At 34.9% G+C, this 21,162-nt stretch overlaps 1 protein-coding gene across 5 annotated transcripts in view; it reads left to right on the top strand.

The window, feature by feature from the left end:
• PRKG2 (protein kinase, cGMP-dependent, type II) overlaps window positions 1-21,162 on the top strand; it is a 117,488-nt gene that overhangs the window by 41,914 nt on the left and 54,412 nt on the right. For 3 of the 5 annotated variants that reach the window (XM_011941748.1, XM_011941746.1, XM_011941747.1), the window contains exons 4-10: window positions 375-488; window positions 2,408-2,513; window positions 4,947-5,010; window positions 11,967-12,044; window positions 13,635-13,729; window positions 16,729-16,797; window positions 21,020-21,118. In XM_011941748.1, the coding sequence (XP_011797138.1) occupies window positions 375-488; window positions 2,408-2,513; window positions 4,947-5,010; window positions 11,967-12,044; window positions 13,635-13,729; window positions 16,729-16,797; window positions 21,020-21,118 (625 nt within the window). Of the gene's footprint in view, window positions 1-374; window positions 489-2,407; window positions 2,514-4,946; window positions 5,011-11,963; window positions 12,045-12,132; window positions 12,259-13,634; window positions 13,730-16,728; window positions 16,798-21,019; window positions 21,119-21,162 lie in introns of those variants that run through there. The other 2 variants (XM_011941749.1, XM_011941750.1) reach the window with 2 other exon arrangements.

Below are 21,162 nucleotides of genomic sequence, written 5' to 3'. Positions count from 1 at the left end.
AAAGAACATTGTAAAAATAATAATATTAATAATAGCTAACACAGTATTTACTATGCACTAGCCATTGTTCTAAACTCTTTACCTAGATTAACTTACTTCATTCTCACCACTGTAAAATAATAATAATAATTATTATTATCCTCATTGTCAATGAGGAACTTCAGACAGATAAAGTTTCTCAAGGCAACCCAGCTAATAGTAAGTGGCAGAGGTGATTTCGGTCTGCACTTTTAACCAGTATATTATAATGAGAATCATAAAATATCTTACCTGTATACTTTGTGTGCTTTATGATTGTTTTATTTTTCTAATTTATAGTATCTACATGGATTTTGATTATTTGTGTGTGTGTTTTTTAAAATTCTACTTGATAGAGGGTCGACTAGAGGTGTTCCAAGGGGAGAAATTGCTGTCCTCCATCCCTATGTGGACCACATTTGGGGAGCTTGCCATTTTATACAACTGTACAAGGACTGCCTCTGTGAAAGGTAATAAAAGAGGAAATGCTCCATCTTTGGATTGTTGTGGCATGTTAAAGATAATCCAGTTCAGTCACGTTTGCACCCTGATCCAGTCTTTTTGTTTCCCATTTTACCCTACATGTTCTTAAAATAGAAATGCTATGCCTATTAAGGGATTTATATTGAAGCACTTACCTATATAATTTAAGCTAAAAAGAACTTTTCTGGATACTTGTGTGTAAAATGTAAAATGGCTTTTAACTGTTCACAATGGTAAAGACATGGAATCAAGCCAAATGACCATCAGTGATAGACTGGGTAAAGAAAATGTGATATGTATACATCATGGAATGCTACATAGCCATAAAAAGGAACAAGATTATGTCCTTTGCACAGACATAGATGGAGCTGGAAGCCATTATCCTCAGCAAACTAACACAGGAACAGAAAACCAAACACTGCATGCTCTCACTTATAAGTGGGAATTGAACAATGAGAACACATGGACACAGGAAGGGGAACAACACGCACTGGAGCCCAACGGGGAGGGGTTGGGGAGGGAGAGCAACAGGATAAACAGCTAATGTATGCGGTGCTAAATACCTAGGTGTTAGGTTGATAGTTGCAGCAAACCACCACAGCACACGTTTATCTGTGGAACAAACTTGCATGTCCTGCACATGTATCCTGGAAATTAAAATTAGATTAAATAAAAAATAAAAATAAAAATAAAAAGGTTTGTTCTGACAAAAACAATGGCTTTAAGGTGACAGATTCCAATATTTGCTTTCATTGCCACTTTACGTTTTACTACATAGACATATGTCTTTGGCTCATCCAGAATGTTTGCTTTCTAGCTGGTCTCAACGAGATTCTGACCATATTATAAGCCAGAGAAATTGATTAAACCAACAAAAATATATCTATGTCAAAAGGAATATGAATTAGAGTAATTAGAGTTTTCATGAATGACTTTTGGGATTACTTTATTTGCTTTTCTTTAGATTTATGTTTTATTGACTTTACGGCAAACTTGGATTTCCTTCTGAATTACATAGATATGATGTTTTTCAGCGTTTGGGACTGGGTTATACGCGGTAGCCTTGCTGAGGTATTTGATAAAAATGCAGCTTCTGGGTCTCTACTCCCAACCTGAATCAGAGTCTCTGGCAGTGGAGCCCAGGGAGCTTGTATTTCTAACAAGAATATCAAGATGATTCCAATTTAAAGTTTGGTAATCCAGAGCTTTGGGTTTTGATCAATTTTAGAGGCTTTGTTTACTGTTTTTTAAAAAATTGTACAAACATAATTTCATCTAGATTTTTTAGAGCCACCACTTCTGCCCCACTTTCTTTTTAAATTTTGCACTTGCCCTTAAGTCTTTCCTGTAAAAAAAATTATCTCAAAAACTTTCTTTCATAGTCTGTTTCAAATAATTTGTAGGCATTTTACACAAGTAACTGTAGATATTCTTAATATGTAGCTGCTTTAGCAACAGTGTCAGAACAACATAAAAAGACACATAAAAACACACACATACACACAGATATCTTTAACTTTCAATTACGTTTGTGACTTCACTCTCCAGATTAGCTACAAATTGATTGCCTTTCTCTTGTATCACAGCACGAATCTAGAGCACATCCTGATGATCTAGTGCATAATTGGGAATTGCAAACTAATTGGAATGTCATCCTAACTATAACATAATTAGAAAGGAAATTTTTGGCTAGTCATTTCCAAATAATGGTGTATTTCAGTGCCAAAATGATTTATAAAATTGCTCGCTATTTATTTTGCTGTCTCCTTCATTTGTATGTTTAAATAATGCATTTTCCAAGAAATACCATTTTATAAGAACATATAACAAATCCATTGATTTATATTATGGAATGTTTTCACAATGTGGTACTAAATGCTTTATTGTTTTCTTGATTTTTCTAAAGCTATTACCAATGTTAAAACATGGGCGCTAGATCGAGAGGTATTCCAGAATATAATGAGGAGAACAGCCCAAGCTAGAGATGAACAATACAGAAACTTCCTCAGAAGGTAAGAATGATACATTGGGAGGCAGTGAAGACAGTGGAGTCTCCATATTGTTAATATATTGGTTTTATCAGAATAATTATTTTACTATAGCTACTTCCATTTAAGCATTTTCCACATGACTAAACCAAAGGAACATTACTTTCAGTAAATGCCAGTGCAGACCAAAAACCATATTTAATTTCCATTATCCTTGTATACTCATTTACTTCTACTGCTAGTTTTTGCCCTTGCATTGATGGAGTGATAGTGTACAGCATAGAAAAATGTGCAAAAAACCTAAACTATTATTTGGGTTGCTCGTTGGCTTTGAAAGGCATTTGAAATTTGAAAGTGGTTAGCCAAAAGACAAGCTTTCTATAAGTACTTTGCTTAGAATGGTATTAAAATTAATTAAGTTTACTACCCTTATTTGCTTTACCTGAGACTTTGTATTTGCCTAGTCACACCATCTTCCAAATTCCTATTATTTGTAGCAAATTGACTTGCTAAAAATGTTACTATACTTGTCATGATGACTTGGAACATACTCATTTTGTGAACTGTTCTGTACCTCAACAACTTGGATGAATCAATTTATAAGGAAAAAATGGTCTATGTAAGTGAAAAAAACTATTCCACATTGAAACTTTATTTGGAAGTATAAGTTATTTAAACAATTTCTGTACCTTTAGTGGGAGTTTTGCAAGTTTCTGAAGCTGCAATACATTCTGTAATGAAATGTCATCTATGATATGTAATAATAATAATAATGATGATAAGAATGTATCACATGATTTCCAAAAATAAATTATCAGTTCTTCTTATGGTGATTTTTTCTAGCATAAGAATCCTTCAAAGCTAATGATTTTAGGGCCATATAGTGCTTAGCTTATAGTGTAGACTCAATAAACATTGAATAAGATTTCTCGTATAGAATCTTACTGATTTGTCCTCCCAGAGACAATAATGTCTCCTGGCAGAGAGCTGCAATAATGACAAGCAGGTTCTCTACCTATATGCCAGCCAATGAGTTAGCTATCATATTGTGGGGTCCACTTGAATCTAGGTAATCTCAAAATCCACCAACTGAGCAACACAGATTAGCATTTAAAGCTGATAAGCCACACTTATGCAAGGGCCAAAAAGAGGTACCTGAAGAAAACCAGTGTACCTGGGTTGTGTTTGAATGTCTGAGATAAAACGTGAACTAGGCATAGCAGTTAATTCCCTTGGAGTCTAGTATGTTCTTAGTGGAAAAAGCTCAGATGATCTGCTAGTGAATATTCCTTCCTTCCTTCCCTCCTTTTGTTATTTCTTTCATTCAACTAATACTTATTAGCAGGCACTAAATGTTGTAGATTTAGTGGTGAACAAGATAAACCTGATTCTTGCCTTCATAGAGGGGAGACAGAGAAAATATTTTTTCTTGTATCTCTTTTCCCACCAACCTCCAAACGTGCTAGCTTTATAATTGTTAATTTTCACTAATGTTATTGATCCCTGTTTGGACCAGAAGTAAAATTTCATGATAGCCTGTGTTAATAACAAGTTCTGATGACTCTTTTACCATTTCATCTATAGTGAGATGTATTAGGGGAATACATTCCTCTTTGTTTCATAATGTACAGTATGTTTTTTTCCATTTACATTTTTATTTGAAGTATGTGATATTCTATGTGATATATAGTACATGTGTAAGTTATAAGACATCATAACAAAATGAACGCCCATGAAGCTACTGCCCAACCTAAGAAAGGAAAGCAGTTGTTGAAGTTCTTATGTACTTCCCCATGTTATTTCCAGCTTCTTTCTCCTCTCCTTGAGAGTATCTGCATTCTGAAGTTTAGTGATCATTCCCTTGGTGTTGTTTATAATTTTGCCTGTAGCTTGATTTAGCCTATTTTTGAAGTTCATCTGTGCCTCTGGCTGTCATTAATTTTAAAAGACAGTACAGTATGACTAATAATCAGAGATCATTTCAATGTCAATTCCCATGTTCCCTCCCAACCCCGGATTCAGTCCTTACTTAATTATAAGGATTTAGACAAAAATCTGATTCTCCACTGGAAGCAGAGCTCCTCGCACAAACTAATAAAAGAGATACTGAGATGTGGAGAGGAACAAATTGCAAAATGCGATTCATTTTGAAAACCAACAACAAATATAAATTTATTTTTACCAAAGAGACAAAATGTGATTTCCCCCCCCCCAATCTGGTATCTTACTATTTTCATTTATTTGCCTATGGCACATGTCTGTGATTATATATCTATAATTTCCAGTGTATATGAAATTTAGTTATTGATGTGTTTTCAGTTATTTGGACATTTACTTTGGAAGAATCAAAGTCCATTATATATTTTAAAATGTTTGTAAAGATTTTAGAACCTGCATATGTGTATATTTATAGCTTAATTCAGGAAGGTAATTAAAGGTTTCTTTTTAATTTTGAAGTGTATCCTTGCTGAAGAATTTACCTGAAGATAAATTAACCAAGATCATTGACTGCTTGGAAGTGGTAAGAAATTTTGAAGTAAAAAATAAATTTCAGTAGAAGATATTAGAATGTAGTTATATTATTAACACCATAAATAAATAAGAAAAAGATGTCAGAGCACCAGTCTACAGAGACCAAGAGCCTTTTTCTATGATGAAAAACCTTAAGCTAACTCATGCTGCCTTAAGGGGTGGAGAAAGGTTTAAACTCTTTAGATGTATAAAAGGAAATTGGATTTGCATGTGTAAAATGAAATTTGATTTACATATTTTAATCTTTTTAGTATATCTTATAAAACAAACCTGCCTTACTCAAGAAGCATTTTATTTTCTACAATTAACATCACAATCCCTTACAGAGTTTTCATAGTATAAAGGAGTCACTGATGCATAATTAAGAACTGGAGCAGAGAAAGGGTATGTTGGTCCTTTTGGTGGCAAGCCTCTGAGTCAGGCTGTGAAACACTTTCTACTTGAACACTCTAGGCCACAAAAACACATTTTAAAAACTCTACTTAAGAAGCACTTTATCTATTTTAACATCTAGGGGGAAACGGCATATTGGAATGTGTTCAAAAAGTCATTTTAGGCATCACCCAGATGGTTGGTTCTAGTCCAAGACTAGTCAAGTCTTTTCATGAATAATGCTTTTACGATACGTACCTTGGATTCTAACGATATGCATTTTGTGAAAACGTCTTCAGATTTCAGAGATTAAAATTCAAAGCAAATACGTTCTTTAACTTTTTGGGGGGTCAGTTTTATTGAAACCCAGATGGCTTTTATAGAATTTAAAGGAGGTAAGGAATAGTAAAGGAGTCACATATAGAATTCAAGCTTTTATAAAGCTGTTCTCAGTGGGAGGGAAAAAACCCCCAAAAACTCTGCAAGGCTGATTGTTGACAGATTCATGCCTCTGTCAATCACAATATACAATGTAACTAATATCTGTCAAGCAGGGAGTAGGGACCATTTTGTCCTTAAGTGTAAGTGACACCAGCAGTGTTTCCATTTACAATTCATGGAACCCATCCAGCAGTTTATCAAGGACAGACCATGATGACACAGTGCCTGGCCTTGTGCCCCCAGGGGGTTCAGATATGAAGTCATTTTCAAGAAGATTGCTTACCCTGGGTCTCTTGAGAGTCTCCCATTGTAACATAACCCAATCACAGATGTTACAAATTAATAATTCATCCTAATTTCTAAAGGTGTTTTTTTTTTTATTTAAAGCGGAGAGGCCCTAGTTTTTTTTTTTTGTTAACCAAGGAAATCTGTTTTTAATATAATACTAATAGAGTAGATTCACCAGAGGGGATTTCTATGTTGACAGCAAATACGGAAATTTAGTATCATTAAAAATAAATGGTAAATTAGACATATTTATAGCAGCCACAGGCAATTGCTACAGAATATATAGATGGGGGCTCAAATCCAGTAATAATTAACACACAATTCAAATTTGAAAAACTCATCTTTTCAAACACCCTGGAAAGGATTCACTATATTTCAGCATTTGCAGACAGCAGCACAGTTTATAAAGGGCTCTTTATTCATACCTGGCAAACAAATGTGTCTCTGTGATGTGTGAAAATTCTCAAATGTGAAAGTGATTAACAAGGGAGTAATGGGATCTATTTAGTGCTAAGAAAAGCATGTGATTTACCAGCGTAGCTTGGACTAATGACCTATCAACTTGGTCCTGACAACAGCCAATCACTACTGTATCAGTTTTGACAGCGTCCAGAGTTCTAGGACCAGCTGTCCCATAAACTGTCCCCATAATCTTTGGAAAACCACAAGCTAAATCTGTCATGAAGTTTAGGAGTTGATTTGGGAGTTTTGCATGTAGCAAGGGGTGGGGAAGGGAGAATCAGAATTTCCCATCACCAAGTAGTTGATCTGATGTGTCTGTTGAAACTTAGATGGTTGAACTCCTAGAACAAATGGCCCTGATTGTGCAATGTTTCAATAGCATTTCTTGCTTTAGCTTAAATCACTCAGAACGTTTAGTTATAGAGGCAGCTATTGCCTTTAAGCCTCTTCTTGTGTTCTGATAAGAAAACGAGGGTGGGAATAACACCAACATACTAGAGTTCATTAAGAGTTAACTCATGAGAACTGTAATAGCACGATATAGATTCAGAACGGAGTGTAAAGATTCACGACAATGAAAATAACAGTGTGACTTATGCACCGGGCAGTTGTGCAGTATGGAAGATAAGAGTGGAAGTGGTTTCTGCTCCCACATGTGGTGATGAATCCACTAAGCATGAGATTTGACTGTGACATCCTTCTGAACTACAAACATTGTGAGTCATCATAAAGTCACCAGTTAGTCACAGTGCTTTGGTATTTGACCCTTTGGCCTTTTGCACTGTGACTCTAACCTGCCATCTTTCACAAAGCTGAGGTCTATGAGGCTGGCATGAGGGTATAGTGTGAAGCACCCTTGCACTTAGACAGATTGCCCATGGTGCTGATGAGAAGGCATATTCCCAGGCACCACCCGCACTTACTGAATCAGAAACTCAAGTTAGGACCCCCAAATCCACACCTAACACTCTAATGGTGGGATTTTTATGCTTATTAAAGTCTAAGAGGCACTGGTTTAGTTATGAATGTTTAGAGTTTGCAACCATCTGCCTCTTTCTTTGGGAATTTTACATTTGAATCACTTTTTTAAAGTCTAGTCTTTCTTGTAGTCCTTACCAACACTTACATAAACCAGGATTTTTTTTTCCTGTCATCTAAATGGTTAAATCCAGAGTCATAAGAAAGTTGAAATAATTGTAGATTTTGCTACCGTTTATGAACCATTGAGCTAAAGGTGGGGCAGCCAGGTGTTGTAGAAAGGTCACTAGTCCAGAGTCTGGAGATTAGGGCTTGTGGTTCTGCCTCTGTCACTCTACCAGCTCAATGAATTGTGGTGGACTTTAGCATATCATCTCCTCATCTACAAAATAATGGAGTGGTGGGCCATATCTCTATGAGCTCTTTCAACATTTAAATCATAGAATTCTATATGATTGGCTCACCCAAATAGGAATAACTTCTGTTGTTTTTCATTTTGTAGTATCTGGTTCTTTGAAAATAACCAATCAGGTGCTACATGCCTGAATGGCTGACTGGGTCCACCTGATCCAGGTGTGCTTGCTTTAAAATTTCTGAGGTGTTTTAAACTCTTGTACTTGGAAAACAAAGATTAACTAGTAACAACACAGATAACTAACTGTAAACAATTTTTTAACCAACACACTTGAGTACATAGTCACATAATGCACAGAGGTATGTGCATGGGTGTGTGTACTACACATCTGGTTGTATATCATCAGTACTTCCAATACTTCTTTTTGATGAAGATTTCATTTGCTTTTTGCAAGATATTTGTAAAGAAGATTTCTAGCTGCAAATTAAAGACTCTAGGGAAGTCGTTGCCTTCCTTGTTTGTCTTTGTTCTCCGTCACTTTGGAATTTCCTTCTGGTTTTATATATTGTATTTACAGGTACTCAGGCTCTAGCATTTTGCTAGATTGTCACAGAATGAGCATTTTGTTTATGGTAAAAATGGGTTAAAATTCATTACTAGGTTATGAAACCAATTTAGAGGAACATTTAAAAAATCAGAATAGTAAGTATAAGTATTATTTTGAAAAATGTTTCAATTTTCTGTAAATATGTGTACATGCTCTTGTTTATGTATTGGGAGTACATGCAAAATGTGTTTCTTACTGTTGGTGAGGGTAAAAAATGCTTGAAAACCATTGCTCTGCGGGATGGGGTCTATGGCTTCTTGGTCCTCTAAGGGACACCTTTGCAATGTAACCACAAGGACAATAACAACATTATTTGCATCTCTCTTTTTGGTCGCAGTGACCACCTGGCTTGACTGGTTGCACCCTCCAGTTGACAAACACTGGGCAGTCTAGCATCGCAGTCAGTACTTACCACTATATATTTTTGGTCTGACCTATTTCCACAGCCTTTTCCGATCTATGAAGTTACTGTCAACACACTGGGAGGTATTATTTATCTTCCTCCCATGGTTTTGGGTGACAAAGAATCACCCATGGAAAAAAATACCACTAGTAAGGTTGTCCGTTAAAAAATAACAAAGTTCTTCCTCAGTGTCCCCTTTCAAGCTTTCCCCCCTTTGAAGTTATTCGGTTGTCAGGAATTAAAGCCACACCTCTGCACACATCAAAGGCTTTATAATAACTGAAGAACAGCCTAACAGCACTTCAGAAATTCTCCGTGTTTCTTCTGCTCCATGTGGGTAATGAGGACTAAAATTGTGATGGGAACAGGGGAGCCTGAAGAGCAGACTGTCTGAAATAGGAACATGGAACACAATCCCAGCAGCTATAGCAAAGAACATTGAATGTTAGCTACATAGTGAAGACAGCTGGACTGTGTGGGGGATCAGGATCATCCTGTAAGGGTCATAGTCATCTCCACTGCAAAATCACACTGCATATAGTCAAGGTTTGTGATAAAGCTAAAATTGGGAAGGGAATGAAGGGTTTGAGTAAACAAAGTATGAGGCAAAGAAATGCCAAATATCATTGCTTGAATAAAACAGAAGTTTGTCTCTCGTTAACATAACTGTCCAGGGAAGATAGTCCCAATTGGCTTCACACAGTCATTTGGGAACCCAAGCTGATGTCTACTCTGCCATTTTCAACATGTGGTTTTCTAGGTTTATGTGGGCCATGCCATTATAATTGGGGAAAAAGTATAAAGATACACTCATGGAAGCATGCATGGGCTTCGTGTGGAAGTGTCACAGATCACTTCCACCAGATTCTTTTAGATGAAAGTTGATCACATGGCCATAGGTAATGCAGGAAGGCTGGCAAGTGTAAGTTACCTAGACAGTCATACATTCCTCTGGAAGACTTTCAAGACCAGCTCACAGCCTCTTTCACAAGATGAACAGTCACTGGGTACCTAGTGTGTACTGAACATTCCATCAGGTACTTTAGATACACCATCTTAACTAGTCCTCAAACAACATTAGGTGTAGTAGTAAATACAATCTTAACTTTACAGAAAAGGAAATAGAGGTCCAGAAGATGTAGGAAGCAGCTGAGCAAATCATTACCATTCTCCTTCTTAGCATGGCAGTTATTAATTGTGCATTTACTGTATTTCAGATGCTCCTAATATTTCAGACAACATTGCCTTTCATTGACTTATTGTGGTAGGCAGAATGGTTCCCTGCCCCACGCCCCCTTCAAGATATCCAGATTCTAATCCTTGGAATGTGTGAATGTTATATTACATGGCAAAAGGGACTTTAATGGTATGCTTAAAGTTTGGGACTTTAAAATAGATTACCATGAATTGGCTAGGTGAATGACTATTGAGTATAGTTACATGAGCATAGAATTATCTCTGGTTGGGGTTAGAGAGATGCAACAGAAGTAGAATCCAGAGGCTCTCTGCAGGAATGGGAGAGACCTGATGGGCAGTTCCCACTGTCAGTCAGTAAGGAAATGGGATCTTATCCTGCAGGTGAATCCTGAATGACCTTGAAAGTGAATTTTCCCCTGAGCTTCTGGAATGACATAAGCTCTATTGATACCTTGAGCTCCATCCTGAGAGACCCTAACTGAGAAACCTAATTGAGCAACATCGTGCCTAGACTTTCTGACTCACAGAAACTATAAATATTAAAAGGGTGTGGCTCTAAGCCACTAAGTTTGTGGTTGTTACAGCAGCAATAGAAAACTAATGCGCTTTCCTAAATCTTTGAAGATAAGTGTTGTTACTTTAATTTCATTGGTTGAGGAAAGTAAAATTGATTGTAAACTGGGATGTGAATATAGATGTGTTTGGCTTCAAAGTACTTTTTACTCCAAAAATATTATACTTCCTTCCATGAGATGTTGACATGTATTATAAAATGTACACAGTGTTATGAAAATAAAAGGCGTATTTATTAGTATTAGGAGTGACATTTATTCCAGAAATGTAAATAGGTTTTAAGAATAAATGACCAAGAAAGTACTGAAAAACAACAGACACAAAGTAGTTTAGTTTGGAATTTATTTTCAAGTCTAAAAGAAAAACAAGAGAGAGCAATTACGTGGTTAGTTATGCCTTTTTAAAAATTAAAGAAGCCACTTTTGTTTGTATAAATAATTAAGAGATCCATCTTAGTTCTGTGACTAAGACAAGATCAAATTAAAGCAAAGTAGAGGTGGACAGTTTAATCTATCCTTTGTTTTCTGAGATCTTTAGTTGCTCTTTTGGTCTGACAGGTGGATAGATTACTTTTTCCTTCTCAAGAATTTTCTAATCATATAAACATTTACAAGAGAAATGGATGTTAACAAATAAAAAGAAATATGCAATAATTTGAGATTTCATGAAAATAAATCTAAATTAAATAATAGAATTTACATGTAAAAATTTCCAATGTCAATGTTTTATGATGAGAAATCTTTGGATATAGTATTATGGCAGCATTACCTACTGTGAATGTAGAATCTTCTGAGAAGTTGCTTTTCAAGGACTTAGAAATTAAGGGTAATTTTCCTAATATCCATTGGGGATATTATATAATCACTTGTTCTTTTTGTAGACCCCAGACTCAATTTTTAGAATGCTGCTGATCACCAAACAGTTTATATTTAGATTATGCAGGTGAAAGCTGGTGATGTTGCCTGGCTCTCGTTTCTCTTTATGTCTTTGGACCCCATACCTGAAATTCAGTATTCCAGGTGAATTTACTCTGTGAAAGAAGAAAATGTAAGTGCAGATAATAAAGCAAAAGTCTCCTTACTTTTCTACAGTTTATGACTGCAATGTAAGAAAAGCTTACAGTTACAATAGGCAAAAACAACAACCAAACAAACCCCAAAACAGGTGTGAAATACTCATTTCAAAGACAAAAGGAGTTCTGCTTCCTTTATGTCTTCAATTGTATGTCTCCACTTGATCTAACATTTTCTTTCTCTCTTATCCCTACAGGAATACTATGATAAAGGAGATTACATCATTAGAGAGGGTGAGGAAGGAAGTACCTTTTTCATTTTGGCAAAAGGAAAGGTAACTGTTAATTAAAGCTTACTAAATCAAAAAGATTATTTTAAATCAGTTTGCCATAATCTCAACTATGCTTTGCATTGTAACATAGGTCCTCCATTTTGGACAGATAAAGGAGCTTCTACCGGTAGAGTCCCATGCAATTCTGTTTGAACACTGGGTTTGGAGCGGAGGCCACAGGACCCCCTAAGAAATAATCACTTCTTAGTAATGTTATGTAGGTCACTTGATTTTTTGGGGGTAGACCTAGCTTAATTGTATATGAGATGGCTGGATTATTTATAAGGTCCCTTCTGGCTATGAATATGTGATTCTCAATCATCCCCAGATTCCAAGATCAGTACTAGAATATTTTCTCATCCAACAGATATGACAAGTAGTAGATGAAGAATGAATTCAGCAATTGAAGACAGTAACAATTAGATATCAAGCTTATAGATCACTCAGAATTTCAATTGATACAAAACAACTCAAGTGAACTTAGATGCTGATGCAAAATTTATATTAACATGTACAATAAGTCTTTTTCTTAACCTAGATATTGAATGGATAACATGTTGCCAGTTGTTCCAGTGTTGACTCAACAGTGTTACTCAGAGATAAAAAACATCTGTGAAATATTGAAGGGAGGGGTCAATTCTTGAGTACCTGTGTGTAGAAACTGGCAGATTTTTATGTATGTTATCTCTTCTCTGGAAGAGTTTATCATCTGGAAGTCAGGCACTGCCATTTGTAAACTGAATTGTGGTTGAACTTTGAATTTGGCCCCAAGTGAAGGAAAAACATGGACAAAATAGTTTCAAACCTCTGAAACTCTTCAACACTCAGAACTACTTCCTATCATTTTTTCCCAACCTAGACCCCATACTTTGAAAGAATTCTTGCTAATAAAAAATTGCATTTATTATTTTTAAAATTTTATTTCATTGTGACATACATAAATGCCAAACAGAATTTCTATTCAGCCTAAAGCAGCACTTGTTACCATGTTGAATTGGAATAACTCTAACCACAAACAGGGCTTTTGCTGTTTGGCCCTGCTGGGTGGGGGGTTCTTAAGCCTTTTTGGGCAACAGATTGCTTTGAGATGCCCATGAAAGTTGTAGACCCTTTTTCAATCAACATTTTGCATTCAGTTTTAGGAGGTGCACAGGATTCAGCCAGTCAGTCTATTGATACCAGACTCAGAACTACTGATACTCAACCTTATTTTTGATTAATTTGTCAACTCGATTAGGCTTTTTTAAAATAGAAAAAGTTCTCACAAAACCATTATTATTTGCTTTGTGGACCTCTCAGAAGGAATCACTGGATTCACATTTAAAATTTAACTTTAGAAGGTGGAGTTTAGATGGTGAATTTTCCTCTTACAGTGGGTAGTTATTTGATAATATTGGACCATAAGATTTCCCACATCTATCAAAATGGGTTGATTGTAGGTAATTGTCCTAATTACCGTAAAATTAAAACAAAGTATTGTCTTTTTCCTTGTCCAAGTTTATCTAGATCTGGAGGGTTTGGTTGAATGAATGTATGTTCAGATTCTCCTTTTCCTTCAGTCTCTTTTTCTTTGTATTTTTTAACATTGTGTAGGTAAAAGTAACACAGAGTACAGAAGGCCATGATCAACCACAGCTGATAAAAACACTGCAGAAAGGAGAATACTTTGGAGAAAAAGCTCTTATCAGGTGAATTCATGAATTTATGTGCCATAGTTTAGATAAAATGCTTTGACTATTTTTTATATAAAATCATTTGGAGTTGTTAAATTGAGCTACCAAGCTAATGGCAACAAATATCCTAATATTATATATTTTGAAGTGATTCCTTAGGACATTTTTTATGTGGGAAATAAGTGTACTAATTCACAGAGGAAATAATTGGAAAATCTTAAGTTTGCTGGTGAAAATGAAATTGGTGTTCTATTAAACTTTTAGTTTCAAAAAAGTGTCTGAGAAAAGATTAAAAATAGAAAAATTATCCTTATAAACAGATTTTTGTATTTCCAAAGTTTGAAATATTGCCTACTTCAGAGTTTTGACCTTTTAAAAAATTACAAAATAATTGTATATATTTTGTGTGCTTTTAAATCATCAGGTCAAAAGTAGTATTTTCTTAAGAATTTTTATCAGCTCGTTTTGCAAGTTTTAAAAACAACTCGAAATAGTACATTTGAAATTTTTAGCACAACCTTCAGTCTTGAGGTATGAGTTTATTTACTGTTGATCTAATTTGTGGAAGAAATATTTTTAAAAACTAATTAAATGGCTTGAGGCACACTTTGCATTTCCTGGAATTCATAAAAACCTCAAGTCTGATCAACTGCATTTTCCTAAATATAAATAACTTTATAAAATATTAAGTTAAAGTTAGAGCAACACACTTTATTGAAATTATCTATGTTTTCAAATTAATACTTGGAATTACTTAAGAAATAAGTTAAAATTTGCATATGACTAAATTCATTTGTTTCAACTGTATGATTTTGGAAAAGGAATAGTATTCCTGTTCATTTATCTTCTTAAACTTTGCCCATGAAACCCCAATTCTGCTGGTTTGTAGATCAGGTTTACATAAGTACAGAGCAAAGAAAAAGTGTTCAGATATTACCTGAAGACAAATTTGAGTCTTTAAAAATCATAAATCCCTTAGTTTTTAAAGAAAACCAACTACTAAAAATAAAGTTTTAGCTATTATTTAAATAATTTAAAAGTGGGATTTAAAGACAAGCTGAATTCTTCTTTACCACTTTATAGCTAGTAATGAACTTGTTTCAGTATTAGGAAAATTATTCTTCTTTTTGTTTCTTTGTAACAGAATATACATTCGTGCAATATAATAACGTAATATTATTATCCAGGACTTCAATGTCTTTGTTCTTAACACTTTTAGGTTTTCTCATACTTTAAAGCAAAACAGCTGAAGCTTGTAAGTGCACAGTACTTTGTAAATGCAGTATAGAGTCAAAATAGCTCTTGAAAGAAAAGATGTTATTCAGTTTTGCTGTGAAGTAATTTATGCTATATGTTGTGGCTAGCCAATTATAGTGTTTTCCTATAAAAAAGCATGGGAATTTATGTTTAATATAGACACTCAGTTCCTAAAGGTGTTTGAAAGCATTGAACTAAAATCAATGAGAAGGAAAGTTGGAGATAAATATTTTTATATTTTTGTGCCTTTTAATGCTATCACTTTTTAGGGCCACTGACCATGATTCAGTATTCCTTATATTCTGTATATTTCCATGACTTGACATTAAATAGTCCCTGGAGTTCTTTCAGCATTTTATGTGCGAAAATAAATCTATGGCACTTACACAGTTACTATGAAAGAAACATAAGTGTATTTACATACATCTAATACTTGTAAAATGTTTGCAGAGAATATTCTCAGTCAGAATCATGATACTGACATGCAAAAGGAATACCATATGCCTTTCCTTTCTCTAAGCTCACAAATCAAATGGTTGGCCCACAGTCAAGATCATGTCTGTGTCTGTGTCTATGTTTATGTCTATTTCTAGATCTGTCTGGCTCTACATCCACCATCTCTATCTCTAGCTCTACCTTTACATATACAAGTACAAACTACCTGCTCCTGTCTCAAAGGTCCATGAAACTGAAGTGTTTTCACTGATATCTTCTAACAAGGACCCTGTAAACTTGGGAGGGACAGTGAGTTATGTCAGAAGGTCTCAGAATGTGAGCTAGGTAGATAGGGGTCTTCTTTGAAATAGTAGAGGTGGGCTGCCAGTGTTTTTCCTGTCCTATTACTAAGAGAAGGTAAAGGAAATATACTTTGTGTGAGAACATTTTTGATGAAGTTGTCTAGAAGAGTCCCAAAGTGTACTCCAGGATATGCTTGGTACTCCCAAGTCACCTTAAATGAATCTCAGAGCATGGGGTGCCTTGTGGATGTACCATTTTTGTGTGTGTCTTTTAGTTTATAACTAATAGAGGGAGGAAGCTAATATAAGTAAAAGTCTCTAAAGAAGTACTTTACCTGATACCCTTTGGCATTCACTAGGTAATTAAATTTGCAACCATTAGATCATATACAATTGCAAGCTATCAGTTATAAGATGCACTGCCCTATTATATACTCCTAAGTAAAAGAAAATGCTGCTAATTACATTGTATTTTACCAATTTTAAGACATGCTCTGATTTCAGAGATTTTAATGGAAAAATATACACTTTACGCTTTGAAATGAAAGTATTTTAGTATTTAATTAATTGGGTGATATGGCACTGAAATTACTTTTTTATTTTATTAATGATTGGTTTATCTTATGCTAATTACTTGACTGTTTTTCCAATACATTTCTCTGATCAGTTAATTTCAGTTTTGCCTTCTTGTTAATGAATACTTCTCCTTTGATCAGAGGAGAGCTATTTTATTTGGACTTTCACAAAGCTCAGAATGAGATTCCATAAACATTTGTTGCCACTTATTCTTCTCTGTTCCCAGTGCAATTATCTTCTTCTCCTCTGAATTCCTTATGTACATAACCTCTGTTGGGGCATATTTCAAATCTTTTTTGGGAGATATAAATTATGTTTAAAAGCAGTTTTTGGGAGGTTTAAGTGATGGTTGTGTTTTCATACAAAGTTAGTACATTCCCTAATAAAAGTGGATGTTTAATTTCTAATTATAGTGAAAATTGGATTTCCTATTTTTGTTTGCAGTGATGATGTCAGGTCAGCTAACATTATTGCTGAAGAAAATGATGTTGCATGCCTGGTTATAGATCGAGAGTGAGTATACTGATGTTGGAGGAGGCAGGCCACTGCCACCTTTGAAGACTTGGCCTTCTGTTACTCCAAGGCCGATCTGTTTTCTCATTCATCACCACTTGGAAATACTGGCCGATCTCAGCTGCAAGTACATTCTATTAAAATTCATGGGAAGGAACAGGGCCTTCTGATCTGAATCGGTCTGTGGCAGGGGCAGATGCTGGCAGGCTAAATATTTTGTGTGCAGAGTTTGTACATAAATATCAGCAATAGACTGATTTAAATTCTGCATCTTCTAGGGAAGTAAGTTTATTAGTTCGCTTATGGATTTCTTCCATACAATATAGTGAACAATTACAAAATTTATTTCTAAAATGCCTTTAGTAGTCAAAAATTTTTTGAACAAAACCTCTCTCAAAGCATAAAATATTTATTAGCTACATATTTTTCCAGAGTCACTTTAATTGAACGTTTGTGGTAATTCATAAGTGATTTGTGTCAATATTAATGTCTAACTGTCTTAGGTTATTCTTCAAAATAAGTCTTATTTTATATCCATCACTCATTTTAAATCATGTTTGAATCTGCCCCCTTGGGTTTCTCATTAATCAATTCAGTATTTATTGGTTATCTACTTGACAAAATGAAGGAAATTCAGTGATACCAAAGGCAGGCCACTGTCAGAAAAGTCATAGTGTAGTCAAAGAAATAGAGCATACTCATAGGAAATATTAACAAAAATTATTAAATGACAACAGATATCACAAGGTAGTATATAGTTGACTGCTAAATAAATAGAACATTTATTGAACATAGATTCTAGAGATATAGAGCTGGAAAAAATTTTAGAGCATTTAAAAATATATTTTTATTATGGAAAAATGTAAACATATTAAAAAATAGAATGGTGTCATGAACCCATAATGAAAGTTAAACAATGATCAATTTATGCCTTATCTATACCCCTTTACCACCTCCTGCTATATCCACACTATTTTTAAGCAAATTCCCAACATAAAATTATTTTATCTATACATTTTATTTTATTTTATTTATTTATTTTTTTTTGAGACGGAGTCTTGCTCTGTCGCCCAGGCTGGAGTGCAGTGGCCAGATCTCAGCTCACTGCAACCTCCACCTCCCGGGTTCACGCCATTCTCCTGCTCAGCCTCCCGAGTAGCTGGGACTACAGGCGCCGGCCACCTCGCCCGGCTAATTTTTTGTATTTTTAGTAGAGTCGGGGTTTCACCGTGTTAGCCAGGATGGTCTCGATCTCCTGACCTCGTGATCCGCCCGTCTCGGCCTCCCAAAGTGCTGGGATTACAGGCTTGAGCCACCGCGCCCGGCTATCTATACATTTTAGTTGCATTTCTAAAAGCTAAGTATTATATGTAATGCATGACCACAATAATGCTAACATGCCTGGAACGTTAATAATAATTCTTGATATCACTTAGAGTTGTTTTAATTCTCTCCTCTACAGATACAAAATGAGTTGAGTCCCAGGTAGGTTAAATAATTTCCCCAACAGTGCTCCCTGTGTTGGAGCCGTCCCTGTCCAGGCTTCCTAACTCGTTTCCCCATGCTTTCCACCATGCCAGCTGGCTCCCAAGCATGCGTTCAAAAAGAAGAGCAATCAGTATGCAGTAAAGTGGTTAAGGTTTTATTTTAATTTTTAGGTGTGGAAAAGGGATTTAAAGTATTAACAGGACTTTTCTAGGCAAAGAGGAAATGTCAAAGTCCCCCTAGGTGAAATAAAACCCTCAAGCAAAAGTGTAGGACTAGAAAAGTGCCAATTGTGTTCAGATAAAGGTAATCTTTGGATGCCAGCTCTCAAATGGAAAATGTATTGGTACAGTATTGTATCAATAATGCATTGTCTTATATATATGTTCCTTAAAATATGTGCAAGCACTGAGTGGCATTAGCTGTGTGGTAAAATATTATAAATGGATGCAAAATGCTAGGACTGAAAATAGGATAGAAAGGAGGAACTCATTTCCTTTTTCTTCACTGTAATCACATATACCACATATTTATACAATATCTCATGTATTCATAATCCATAAAGAGGATATAGTAATTTTACGTGGCTTAAAAGTTACTTGCCAGTTTATAATTTTAAAATGTTTATTTCACATGTGTATAATTTAGAGTCTGCAATATACAAAATATTGCATTAGGCACAATGAGACATAAAAATTATGTGAATTTTTTTTGTGGGTGAGACAAACTGATTATCAGATATAACTAGGTTTACTTACATCTTGGATTTACTGAGACAGTTCAGATGACACCAGCATATTTAATATTGACACATCATTTCATTCTGAAATATATTCCAACTTGGATGAAAAATTATATGATCATCCTAGCTATGACTTATAGACTAGAATAAGATCCCACAATAATGCGTTCATAGCAGCCGTTATACCCTTGTCATATCATTATAACACTTTGATTGCTTTATTTAACATCTGTCTCCCCACGCTTCTGTAAGCTTCATGAATACAGAAGCATGTAACTTGTTCACTGCGGTTGCAGTGCCAGCCTTTGACATAGTCCTTGGCATATGGGAAGTGCTCACCAGATGGTGGCTGAATACAGGGCACCATCCTTGCAATGAAATATAGTGACTGAAAGCCAATGACTTTTTATTTCTTCTTTCTTAATTCATGATTTTAACAAATGCTTAGATTGAATACAATGCAAGAAGGAGAGTTAAAGTTTGAGTTATATTTCCTGTTTTTAAAAGTGATAAAATATGAAATAACCCTTTTGTATGGCAAGAGTTCTAAACAAATGGGAAATGCTATTTGTCACATCTCTATCATTGACCATTGGTACAAATTTCAAAAAAAGCTCATTAGTTATTGCTCAGACTATAGCATCTGAATTAATGTAAGCTATTTGAATAGCACAGCAACAATGTTGTAGCTGTTTAAACTTGACTTTAGGATTAGTTAGTGAAGAATTTCTAGAGACCTATAGCACCTGTCTCACCTCTATTTAAAAAATAAGATTTGTTTACAGCAATACTGCAGTTAGTTTAATAGCCAGCAAAATAATGCTGAAGTATAGAATAAATAAAAGTAAAACAAAGTTAGAGTGTTTCCTTTTTAACAGAAAATTTCAACTATTGGAAATTAGAAAATTCATAACCATCCTGTTTTATGTCTCACTACTCTTCAGTCGACAAAGGTCAGCCCATAGAACAGGCTAGAGAAGAGTAGAGAATAGATCTGGAGGGGAAAAGGAAAAATACTCTGCACAGTATGTAATATGTGCTTAATAAAGTAAATATAGATTGGTTGTCAAGTAAATGGGTAGAGGCAGTAAGCTGAGACAGCACAATACTGAGGTGGCTCTAGCTTATTGGTTTTAGGTATTTTGAGGTAAACTCACTCTTTTCATTCTACTGTGTACCAGGTACTTAAAATGTTACAAAGATGATTAAAACATGGTCTTTACTTTTAAGAAGGATACTATTTTGTAGTAGGGAAAAGAAGTACCCTAATAATTACAAGTCAAGATAGATTGTTGGAGATAGAAGCAGGGAAGCATTGGAAGTAATCAAGAGAGTTGGCCTTTCATTGGTGGGGAAAGGGATTATTTTTTCTCAAGGGCATAGGACTGTGTTAGAATTCCCAATGATAATGGACTGGAGACAGAGAGATTAGATCAGGCCCATGAGGAACCTGTGATCCAGGAAGGGTGAGAAAGGTAATGAGATGTTGGCTAATCCTCAGAGAACTACTAAAGTAAGGTAAAACGATTTGGATTTAATTATGAAGGAATGTGAAATGGAGAGAGTTATCTTGAGACAAGAGATAAATTTTATTCTCGATTTAAACGATATATAGCTTAACTTAATTAAGCAAAGTTAAAAGAATCTGCAACCCCTGTAACCTGTTGATTCAGTAAACACATCATGTAAGGCTGTTCCCTTCCCACTATCTTCTTAAAAAAATTGTTGTTAAGCCTTAAATACAAGGCAGAAAACTATAAAAAATGTTTTCTGTTCTCATTAATAGCTGCTTTGCTTTTATAAGCTCAAAGGATCAATTTATATGGCTTTTAATAACCTTTCTACATATTATATCAACTTTAATATCTCATAAATGATTTTAAAATGATTTATAAAGTCATAAATAACCAGCTAGTGTTTTATGAGCTTAGAAGAATGTCAAGTTGCCTTGGTAACTATCAGCACGGAGCATTTTATTTTATTCTATCTATTTAGAACATTCAACCAAACTGTTGGTACATTTGAAGAGCTGCAAAAATACCTTGAAGGATATGTGGCAAACCTGAACCGTGATGATGAAAAAAGACATGCAAAGTAAGTGGAGGAATGTTTTCCTGAGCTGGAACTGACTTCTGACA

This window comes from Colobus angolensis, unplaced genomic scaffold (assembly GCF_000951035.1).
Source record: "Colobus angolensis palliatus isolate OR3802 unplaced genomic scaffold, Cang.pa_1.0 Scaffold200, whole genome shotgun sequence".
Lineage (NCBI taxonomy): Eukaryota > Metazoa > Chordata > Mammalia > Primates > Cercopithecidae > Colobus > Colobus angolensis.
Note: the sequence above shows the minus strand (reverse complement) of the source record. Positions and strands in the feature narration are given on the sequence as shown.